Source organism: Lathyrus oleraceus, chromosome 7 (genome assembly GCF_024323335.1).
Source record: "Lathyrus oleraceus cultivar Zhongwan6 chromosome 7, CAAS_Psat_ZW6_1.0, whole genome shotgun sequence".
Taxonomy (NCBI): domain Eukaryota; kingdom Viridiplantae; phylum Streptophyta; class Magnoliopsida; order Fabales; family Fabaceae; genus Lathyrus; species Lathyrus oleraceus.
This window is the reverse complement of record NC_066585.1, coordinates 265372930-265385203: the sequence shown is the minus strand read 5'-3', so window position 1 is coordinate 265385203 and position 12274 is coordinate 265372930. Positions and strand designations below refer to the sequence as shown.

At 31.0% G+C, this 12274-nt stretch overlaps 1 protein-coding gene across 1 annotated transcript; it reads right to left on the bottom strand.

Annotated features, from left to right (window-relative positions):
* Positions 1-5289: 5289 nt before the first annotated feature.
* LOC127100558 (synaptotagmin-2) lies at positions 5290-11586 on the bottom strand. Its single transcript, XM_051037785.1, has 12 exons — positions 11191-11586; positions 10993-11091; positions 10824-10874; positions 10606-10729; positions 9993-10111; positions 9816-9917; positions 9242-9316; positions 8957-9033; positions 8602-8848; positions 8177-8527; positions 7137-7265; positions 5290-5714 (listed from the first exon to the last, which is right to left on the bottom strand). Exons 1-12 carry the CDS (start codon positions 11299-11301, stop codon positions 5586-5588), a joined length of 1614 nt encoding a protein of 537 aa, XP_050893742.1. The 5' UTR covers positions 11302-11586; the 3' UTR covers positions 5290-5585.
* Between the last annotated feature and the right edge of the window lie 688 nt (positions 11587-12274).

The window sequence follows — 12274 nt, the reverse complement described above, 5'->3', positions numbered from 1 at the left end:
TGTAATACATAATTATTTTATTTCTTTGATATTTGTTTAGAATTTTAGATTATGACATCTTTCTAGTCATAAAGTGTCTTACATGACAAAATTGTATCTATCTATTTCAAATGACAATAAAGTTGTCTGCAAGATTTGTCATTTTTAAAAACAAATAAAATTGCCTTATGATATTAACTTTTCACATGCAACTTCAAAATTTTAGTTATTATATTTTGACATATGGGGTCTATCTCTACTCATTTTGTAGATGGTCATTAGTACTTTTTAATCATATCAAATGATTTTATTAGATTTACATGAATCATTTTACTCAAATCTAAGTAAGAGGACTCATCACATGTTTAATCATTCATTCAATTGATTGAGAAACAACATAATGTCATTCCCAAAATTTTAAGGACGGATAACACTCCTCAGTTTTCCTTACCAACATTTTATGAAGGTAAGAAAAACACAAGAAATCGAGGTTTTAAAAAAAAATTATATTCTCAAGAAAAAATAATATAGCAACATGAATAGTAAATATAATATGGATATAGATCCTAAGTCCCACATTGGTTGGAGATAGAAAGTTTATATAGAATGGCATCTCTCACCTTACAAGCGGGTTTTGTAGAAATAAGTTAGGTTAAAATCTCTAATTCTATCATGGTATCATGAGCCTATCAATTGGACCGTGGGCCTCCCATCATTTATATCCACCTACCAAGCCCAAAAAGAGTGATGGACGTGAGGGGTGTATTAAGAAAATCATAAGTCTCATATTGGTTGGAGGTAGAGCATTGAAAGAGTTTTTATAGAATGACACCCCTCACCTTACAAGTCTGTTTTGTAGGGATGAGTTAGGCCAAAAACTTTAATTCAATCACACACAAGAAATTTATATTGTTTTACCTTGTTAACGAAATATTTAAAAAATATAATCATACTTGATTACAGACAACCACTAAGACAATCTAATATTATATTTACTTGCCTCACACTATAAGGGTTTTTTTTGTCTCACCTCTTGTAAGGGATTTCTTGCCCTAAACCATTAAGGACTTGTTTTCCTCACACTATAGGACTTTGGAAGAATTACAAAGTGCTTTGTTTATAATAATTCTCACATATTGATAAACCTAATACAACCTTATTACAAGTGATTAACTTTCCTAAGTAAGAATAATGATTAAATAAATTACTCCTAAGTGTTAGTTCTTTGTTAATATGACAAAGTTTTGCAAAGCTTTACAAATTAAGAGTGAAAAAACAATAGTATAACTCAATAGTATATGTGTGCATATTTATGCTCTTGAGGTTATCTTTTATGTTAGTATTAGAGTGCTCAACTTAAGAGATGGTGAATTAGGTTTAATGATTTCTAGAGAGAAAGTAACAAATTTTGCCTTAAGAATTTTCTAATTTACTTTTACTGGTTTTATGAGTAATGAAGTGTTGACTTTATTTTTTTGGTTTAAGATATATAAGTGATATGCATAAAAATAAATTCAGTAAAGTAAATGAACACAGTGAATTATATTAGTTCCCCCTATCAACCAATGGTATATCTAGTCCCCTCATACCTTGTGAGAGATTTCACTATTGTTAGATCTTTGTACAAGTCTCATACTGAGACTTCTCCTACAATTTTCTAACAATAACAACAAAACAAACCGGTTCCTTGATTTTCAAACACCAACAATTATGATGGACTTTGAATCACCCCGATTCAAAGGATATTTCCAACAAATAAAAAGACAACCCTTCATATTTACAATCACGTGTAGAAAGAACAACCTCTTTCTTACAGACAAAAATCACCACACATTTGGTTAAAAAATATAACAATTTGTATGAAATATATTATATACAAACTTTACAGCAACTATGATGAAATTGATACTTTGTTACTTTTCTGATGTATGAAAATTTAATCTTCCCCGTCGATGAGCAAATCAATATGATATAAACATTTAAGTTCTTAAGTATTTTTCTAAACTTTTTCACATTAGAATGAAAATTATGCAGGAAAGAGCTTTCTATTAAAATATTACAGACACTTGAAAAACAAAAAACCTGATCATGAAGAAGGTGTCATGCAATATGAAAAATTCTGCAATTTATAATCACAAAGAAACGCTTTGAAAATCATGGCAATGTTTGAAAATAATCAGAATAATTATGCAATGATTAAAGAAAGTGTTTCATGAAAAGGTGTCATGAAAAAAGAATTGCATTGATTCTTAATTTTTTAATGGAAAACATATGACAATCGATTGCACGGAACAAATCGATGGTTACCTTGCCTTAAGAAATTTCTAATTTGCTTTTACTGGTTTTATGAGTAATGAAGTGTTGACTTTATTTTTTTGGTTTAAGATATATAAGTGATATGCATAAAAATAAATTCAGTAAAGTAAATGAACCCAGTGAATTATATTAGTTCCCCTTATCAAACAATGGTATATCTAGTCCCCTCACACCCTGTGAGAGATTTCAGTATTGTTAGATCTCTGTACAAGTCTCATACTGAGACTTCTCCTACAATTTTCTAACAATAACAACAAAGCAAACCAGTTTCTTGATTTTCAAACACCAACAACTATGATGGACTTTGAATCACCCCGATTCAAAGGACATTTCCAACAAATAAAAAGACAACCCTTCATATTTACAATCACGTGTAGAAAGAACAACTTCTTTCTTACAGACAAAAATCACCACACATTTGGTGAAAAAATATAACAATTCGTATGAAATATATTATATACAGATTTTGCAGCAACTATGATGAAATTGAGACTTTGTTACTTTTCTGATGCATGAAATTTTAATCTTCCCCTTCGATGAGCAAATCAATATGATATAAACATTTAAGTTCTTAAGTGTTTCTCTAAACTTTTTCACATTAAAATGAAAATTATGCAGGAAAAAGTTTTCTATTAAAATATTAGAGACACTTGAAAAACAAAAAATCTGATCATGAAGAAGATGTCATGCAATATGAAAAATTATGCAATTTATAATCACACAGAAACGCTTTGAAAATCATGACAATGTTTGAAAATAATCAGAATAATTATGCAATGATTAAAGAAAGTGTTTCATGAAAAGGTGTCATGAAAAAGAATTGCATTGATTCTGAATTTTTTAATGGAAAATATATGACAATCGATTGCACGGAACAGGTCAATTGTTACCTTGCCTTAAGAATTTTCTAATTTACTTTTCCTGGTTTTATGAGTAATGAAGTGTTGACTTTATTTTTTTGGTTTAAGATATATAAGTGATATGCATAAAAATAAATTCAGTAAAGTAAATGAACACAATGAATTATATTAGTTTCCCTTATCAACCAATGATATATCTAGTCCCCTCCCATCCTATGAGAGATTCCACTATTGTTAGATCTTTGTACAAGTCTCATACTGAGACTTCTCCTACAATTTTCTAACAATAACAACAAAGCAAATCAGTTTCTTGATTTTCAAACACCAACAACTATGATGGACTTTGAATCACCCTGATTCAAAGGACATTTCCAACAAATAGAAAGACAACCCTTCCTTCATATTTACAATCACGTGTAGAAAGAACAACATCTTTCTTACAGACAAAAATCACCACACATTTGGTGAAAAAATATAACAATTTGTATGAGATATATTATATACAGACTTTGCGGCAACTATGATGAAATTGATACTTTGTTACTTTTCTGATGTATGAAGGTTTAATCTTCCCCTTCGATGAGCAAATCAATATGATATAAACGTTTAACTTCTTAAGTGTTTCTCTAAACTTTTTCTCATTAAAACAAAAATTATGCAGGAAAAAGTTTTCTATTAAAATATTACAGACACTTGAAAAACAAAAATCCGATCATGAAGAAGGTGTCATGCAATATGAAAAATTATGCAATTTATAATCACAAAGAAACGCTTTGAAAATCATGACAATGTTATTCTGAATTTTTTAATGGAAAACATATGACAATCGATTGCACGGAACATATCGATTGTTACCTTTACAAAATAAAAATGTAATATCTAAGTTAAAATGATACACTCAAGAGTTGAATCCATGACACTTAAGTACTTTAATATGCCCACTCAACCATCGGGGCAAACAATTCTTTGTTTAAAAATGCTCATTAAACATTTTTATGAGAAAGATTAAGATTTCTTTTTAAAATAGAATTTTGAAATAATGCGTGTATTAAAAATTAATTCTGGAGTATCTTATGTCGATAATCATTGATTTAAACATCGTACCTTTGTTTATGATCCAATAGTATTGAAATCCAAAAATTGACATAAATTTGATACTTGATTCAATCTTTTTCTTCTTTAATCTTTCTTCTTAAAACAATCTTTTATCTTCATCAAAAACAAACTAAGAAGGAAGGATGAACATATTTGCACTTTATATAGGACTTAAGATTCTAAATTGTTGTGTCTATCATCCTTACTAATCATTTAGCCATTGGAAAAGGATATGTTGGAGTTGTACTACTATTCGTACATAATCCTTATCCATTCATTCTTTATACAAATCATTATCTTTTTATTATGTGTAATGACACGCTGTCATGATGTGAATGTTGAGAACATTCTCTAAGGAACACATAGCACATCAAGTCTTCATAAATGAAGTGCAGGTGATAAATAGATGTTTTCTAGTGTTATAGATGATTCATTTTCTTTAAGTGCAAATGATATTTTTCGCCCGGAGATATAGATGGTTCCATTAACCTTTAAACAAATGGTAAATCATGTTGACTTGAGCACATATGGTCATTCTATTTGGACACATGATCATTTCTTCTATTTGGGACACATGATAGTTGACTCTGATGAAGTTAATCATTTTTTTCCATCTGGTATAGATGATCATTCGTTGTTTTTTCCAGTGGGTAGATGAACATTCTTAGTCTAGGTATAGATTATTATTTTCTTCTTATGAGGGTAGATGACCATTCTTTCACTTCTTTGTGCGATCATATTTTTATTATATAATACACATGGAAACAAAAACATTAAAGTGTCAATTGTTCTTAATTATATTATTATCATAAAAACCCTTCAAATAAAGGTAGTTGTTCTTTAAACCATTTTTCCTTCAACATTTTATACATCAAAAGGCATTCAACACCAAAAATATTGTGTTAAAACTCCATAATAAAGTGGTAGAGTAGAGAGAAAGCATCATAGCATCTTGAATATGGGCGTAGAGCTCTACTTTACCAATCTAAATTTCCCAAACAATATTTTCAGTAAAAAAAAAAAAAAAGAGTAGAACAGATTATTTATCCACAGGACCAGAACCCTTATACTTATAGGCTGTCTTTGATCATGTCATATAGATGGTTTATATCCAAATCACCTAATGTGTGTGCTTCTGCTATTTCAAACAAACCTTTTTTTTATCATAGGTATGTACATGATCGACAAATAAAATCAGTCTAACTCACAAGAATACAAGAAAGGTTCTTCTCACTGTTTCCTTACACTGCATGGAAGACTAAATTTTAACATATGGTTTTGGGGGTGGGGTGGAATTAGAAGTACATATCTATGGAGAATTTTGTCGAGTCGTGCTTATGAAGTTCTCCACTGCAACTCTACCTGGATGCGACCATTCTTGGAATCTATAAGATGGTATTTCTCATTGATTCTCTTGTTAGAAACGACGTCCCCGAGGTTGATATTGACATAACCCAATGTTTCCTAATGAGGAAAGGAGCAGCAGAGAACAATGAAACTCAATCATATATCAACTAGCATGAAAAGGGGGAAAAAGAAAAACAATTGACATTTCTGGAGCGCTTTTGTTTCAAAGCACATTTGACATGAGTTTGTATTTTAGCAATGAAAAGCAAATCGTTGTAATGTAACACTTCAGAAAAAAGGATAATCTATAAAGCATAGAAAAATTGAACATGTGTGTACTTTGATAACTCCATAAAGCATGGAAAAATTGAACATGTGTGTACTTTGATAACTCCATAAAGCATGGAAAAATTGAAGTGAGATTACTTTAAACACAGTTTAATTAAATCAAGGTTAAACTAGACTCCTCATTTATGTGAAGCTTATAATCTACACTTCTCTCCTTAAACGTAAATATGTATTACATTTGTGTATTTTACTGTAAATAAAAGGGACTTTTTAATGGTGGCAAACCACTTGAAATGATCCTTTCAGTACAATAGTTTCTCTCTTTACAATCTTCAATGTGATTTATAAACTAACTTTTGAACATTTTATTGTCTTTACAATCTTTAATGATAATGTGAGTAGGGATGGCAATCAGACTCATACTTAATGGGTACCCGCAAAAAATACCCTCAATGGATAGGGTGAAAATCCGTCTAATGGGTAAGGGCATGAGTAATTATCTACTAAAATAAGTGGATAAGAGTACATGTATCCATCCCGCCCCATAGCCGCACAATATATATTTCAATATTTTAATTTATATTGTATGCCTATCAGTTTTAAAAAATACACCACTCTTAAATTATCAAGCATTTTAATATAAGTGTTCGTTTATATCATAACTCAACAATAAAATCTTTGAAAATTTTCTTAATGTTGTTAAAAACTTAATATGCTACGATATTTAATAATTGATCGATTAATTTTTATTAGAATTATGGATAATGGATACAGGTACTTAGGTATACATAGAATATGGGTACGGGTACAAGTACAAACATTTGGGCCCAACACGAGTATGGACTAGGATACGGAGATTTTTTCCAAAACGTGGGTACAGGGACAAGTACTATAGTATGATGCCCACCGCTATCCCTAAGTGTGAGTCTTAATAGAGACTAAGACGTAATTTTAAATTGGATTATAATTTATAATGTAATGCAGAAGTGGTTAAATTGTTCATGACATTTGTTTTTGGTTGAAAGAACTTGTGAATCATTTATTCTACATTTTTATATTTGGATTTTGAATCATTAAATGTTTGTGCATGTTCCACTAGTACTTTGACTATTTTCAACAATTTGAGGTTCCATAAGCTAACTTTCACTTTTGCAACACTAAATCGATAGATTTTACTTTCTAAAAGGCATAATCATATTACTAATTAATAATACATTATATAATTCAGAACGGTAGAGTTAAGAATTATACCTTCTGATGGAGCAGGTTTCGTGATGAAGTGCTGACAACCTCTACATGTAGTTTGTCATTGGTGGGAGGCTCCTCTACTGGAAACTGGAACTCATCTTCCCATCTTGGATCCCTGTTTTTTTTTATGCGCTATAATAGTAACCAATGCATCATTAGCATTCCACACGAAAGCAGATTTCAATATGAATATAATGCACATTTACCACTACTACTCTATCCATACTTGTCTTTGACACTTCCAATATCTTGTTCTGGTATATTTTTTGACGTATTAATACAAAAACAATAACCACCACTAAAGCTTCTTCACACAAGGTCAGCTTAGGCACATCAATCAAAACTGCTTTATAATATTATACATCATGTCTTAACAAACCATCTAAATCTAAATCCTTCTTAATGACTTGGCCTATAGTTTTTCTAAGTCAAGCTCTTAATCGCCCAATGCCAATTCAATATATTCTCATTATAAAGGCCTCTGCGGATATTCTCAACAGATGCCTGATTCATCTAGCCAAGATACTACTACCTTTTCCAAAATAGTGTTACTGTTACCTTACTCTATCTAATGCATTCATGCATAGTCTTTTTGTCTTGTGCATTCACTCATTGATAATATACTCATTTCTACAACACTGAACTTATTTCTAGTTAGACCAAACATTTCTATACAAAGTCATACAGCGATAAAAAACCTTATGCTTGAATAAAAAATTTCTATCACAAATACGACACTCATCCATTTCATCCAACTCACTTGAATAGAAGCTTTTAGGGATACTGAGCTACATAAGAGTTTACCAAGTTAGAGCTTATACACATAAGCACCCTCTCCTATTAATATATATTGGTGACGGCCTACAGGGGATTAGTTGAGTTGATAGAATTTCAGAAACTAACGAGGCAGGTTTTAAAACCTCGACTTGTAAAGAGGATTTCCCCAATATTTTAGAGGAGAAAGGTTAGGGAGTCTTCTATTTTATTTATTCTAAAAGAAAAGAAAGAAAATTCAAACGCAAGTATTCCTTAGAATCTTGTACCTTAGTCTTCTTTTCTTCCCCTCTGAAAATAATACGTACATGTGGATTAGTGTGGTACTTCCCTTCAACATCTTGAGCTTCATGAACTATAACTACAAGAAGACCTCCACCAGCTGGAGTGCCTTCAGGAGCTTTAGGTATTGTTTGTGTCTCATCAAAGCCCTTGCCCATCTCCTCTTCGTTGAAGGGTTTATAAGTCAATTCCACAACAATCTGTCCTCGTGATTTCTCATTTTGAGGATCATTGGGATCCAATGTTTTTAAAAGGTCCAGAGTAAAACGTTTAGTCTCTTCAGGAGAAACTTCTTTTAAAGTGATCACATTCATACCCATCTTGTCATGCTTCCCAACCTAAGCAGACACAACAACATTCAGTCGAGATATCACAAGAAGAAATTATAAGACTTTCAGCTCAAGAGGTTCACCTGCTCCCAGTCATAAACATTGAGCTCTAAAACCTGGGACTCTGGATCTTTGACTACCAAATTAAATTCTTCATTCCATTCAGGATTTAAGTTCTTGTGCTTTACAGTAGTCTTTTTTGATGGCATCTTATCATCATTAAACTTTAGTTTCACGTAAGGATCAGATGCACCAAGAAGATCTTTCTTCTTTAACTTCGTGGCATGCAGAACCTTTACATGTAAAATTCCAACAGGCCTCCTCAAAGCTCTAAGATTCCCAATAACATTCACAAGAAAGAGAAAAGGCATAAATGAGTTAAGAGGTGAACACACCATTACATCACGAATATTAATTTAGAAAAGTAAAGAAACATACTTCGCCGGATCTAGTATTTGAACTTCCAGGTTTTTGGGCCACAGATACATGTTTGCAACCTGATCTTTGATAAGCTCCTGGAAACACACTTAAATTAGTTTAATAGTCATAAATCCTGAATAAAACCAATGCTAGCTACGGACACATACAAAGACATGGATATATATTAAGAAGGGCAATACTATCTTGGGGAGTGGAAGATGAACGTCCGCAATTCTAGGCCTTAAACATTAGGATAGGAGGGGGATCACACAAACAGATCAAAAGTTACAGGGTATAATATACCTGAACAATCCCGTAGACACCAGGAATAGACATAAGATCAGCGCCCATAAGTTTTAGGCCAAAGTCAACATGTGGCTGCATGTAAATATACAACAAAGATCAAGACAGAGAGTAAATATGAGTTGTATAGCCTGTATTACACGTAAAATAATTACAAGTGTCAAGGTTTCTTTCAACATTCAAAATAAAATCAAGTAGCAAGTTATAAGGGGGAAAAGGTTAGAAGTCCAGCTGCTCCAGCGTCATTAAAGATCATAAAATGAATATAACATCTTCTGACATCGACATCATGATTCATAAGTATCAACTAAAGTATGCCTACAATCATGAATAATTTACATCATTCGATACAAAAGCAAACCATCATCAAAACAAAACAAAGAAAAACAAAAATATCTTTAAGGTTGTTAATCTATAAATAAGGGGAAAAAATCAAAAGCTATTTACATGTGATCATGTTGTTGACAACAGATCAAAGACTGGCCATTGATCATCTCTACAATATTCCTTCAGTCTCCGAAAAGATTTTGGAAATCAACTTTTAATTTTATTTTTAAACTCAACAATCACCAACCTTTTCCATGAGAGAAACAAAGATGTTGGCAAAGCAAGGAAAGCTGGGAACCAAAGGCTTCAAAGTAATGCGAGGCAAAAGAAAAACTTGCAAATCGACAACCTGACAAATGACAAAAAATTAGCATGATAAAAAGGAACAAATTTATCCATTCTCTACTAACACAAAAAAGTTTACTTGAACGGTTGCTTTCAACCCAAATGCCTTTACAGCAATGGTGACATTAGGATTTCCAGCCCATTTTATAGAAGGCTCCATAATCAACTCCTTCTCGTCAGTCACATAAACTTTCATTCCTATTAATATGATGGAAAGTATTAAGAATATACAACAATAACACAAATAAGTCATCAAGACATAAACGAATTTGGTGTAAAAAAACAGCAAAGCAGAAATAAGAGCAATACAACCCTTTGTAAGCAGAGATGAAGACATAAAATAATAATAATCTTTATGAGTTTTAACAATTATGTCACATAACAAGACCCAAAAAGGGTCTTCTACGGAAATGCCTCCAATAACGCATCAAGTTTCTTCAAATTCATAACAGTATAAGTCATCCTATTAGGTCGGCCACGTCAACCAAAGTACAACAAAACGATAAATCTTCATTTCAAACTCGGTACTTAAGAGGAGGATTTACAAAGACTGATATCCAATCCTTTACACACAACAAAACACTCGGTAAATTTAGCAAACACAATGATAAAAAAACAGCGACAATATATTAATTATCAGTAAAGACAGTAAAAAAAGGTTCATACCCAAGAATGCATGTGTATCTACAAACCTTGAAAAGTTGGGGGCAGGGTCCCCAGAGTGAGTGTTTGAAACTCAACAGAATCAATTTTATATTTTGGAATCTGCTCTTCAATAATGGGTTTCGCAATGTTCTTAGCAGTCTTGCAAATTGCCTAAATAAGAAAATAAACAAAAAACAGAACAGCAAAAAATGTCAAATGTAAATTGAGAACAGTTGTTAAATTAAAGCATATAAAAACAACATACCTTTTCAAGATAAGGCCACATAAGTTCTATAAACTTATTAAGCCAATCAACCTAGAGAAAAAACACAAACAAAAAACAATACTTGATCAGCCAAATCCTAAATTCCAAAACCCTAAACCTAAAGAAAGTAATGCAGCACATGATAGCTGAACAGTGATAGTTAATTTACCCTATCAAAATCAGGATTCTTAATCCAATTAGGAATCTCAGGAAGCATTCGTTGCAAACTCTCAGCATCTTGATCCACCAGTGGCTTAATTTCAGGATCCTGTTCAATCCATATACCAAATTAAAACTCTCAAACACGAATTTCAAGTTTTAACATAAAAAGAATCACGACGAATGCTAATGCTACAACAACACAAACCTCAACATCAGTAGGTTGAAAGTAAATGAAGAGAATGTAACCAACAGTGAGACCAATTGAAATTCCAAAACCAAAACCGAAAACCCCAAAAATGGTACTGAAGAAACCCATTTCAGATACAGTTTTGAATGGATCTACTGAATTTCAGATCGGGATTTGTTTTCAGTTCAGCATTAGTACTATATGATGCTGAAACGGAAAGTGTGAAGAACGGAAAATGATTAGGTGTTGTTATCCTTAAATCTAGGGATGGTGTGGGGTAGACGAAGAAAGAAACGGATGGAATTCAAAGGGAAGGAATTCAACAGAAAGAAACTGATTGACGAAGAAAGCAAGGCATCAATATAGTAATAAATTCATCGTTATTTTCAATTTTTATATTTTACAGATTAAATCATTGTTTAACTAATCTATAATTAGAAATTTTGTCATCAAAATATAAGTTAAACTATTATGAAAATAATAATTACTAGATTATTAGAACTATTTAAGGATATTGTTTAAGAGATTAAAAAAAACATATGTATAGAATTATATATAGTAATAACTGGGACTCTGCATAATAGATACTAACAAATTTTATATTTAAAAACTAATTTCTATTTTAAAGATAAACTTTATTTCTTTGTTTTTTTTTAACAAATGTGCTTAGAACACTTGCTAATATTTTAATTTTTTATATATAAAAATATATATAGACGTGGAGAGTGTGAGAAGCTGTCGGCATGGGTATATGTCAAATCATATAGATGTCTATGCTTCTTTCAAAATAAGATAAAACAAATACTTCCTTTGATCTCAAATATAAATAAAAAAATAAATATTCAATGATATTAAATAAAAATAAAAGACATTCATAATTATTATATTTGATGTTTAAATATATTTTTATGTTTTTAACAAAAGTAAAAAGTAAGAATAAAATATAAATACATTCATATATTTTTATTTTTATTTTAAATTTATAAAATTATTTATGTATGAGACCGGAAGGAATAATTCTTATTTGAATATATATTTTTCTTTTAGGTTAATGTCAAATTCGTGTGTACTTATTTCATTTTTTTTTTTTGAATTTGTTTAT

Bases quoted from the DNA above. Each gene is read 5' to 3' on its own strand.
- LOC127100558 (XM_051037785.1), bottom strand. From the start codon at position 11,301: ATGGGTTTCTTCAGTACCATTTTTGGGGTTTTCGGTTTTGGTTTTGGA. The intron at 10,875-10,992 runs GTAAATTAACTA...TTTTTTCTCTAG, and splicing joins AGAATCCTGATTTTGATAGG to GTTGATTGGCTTAATAAGTT. The intron at 9,034-9,241 runs GTATATTATACC...GTGTGTTTCCAG, and splicing joins GTGTCTACGGGATTGTTCAG to GAGCTTATCAAAGATCAGGT.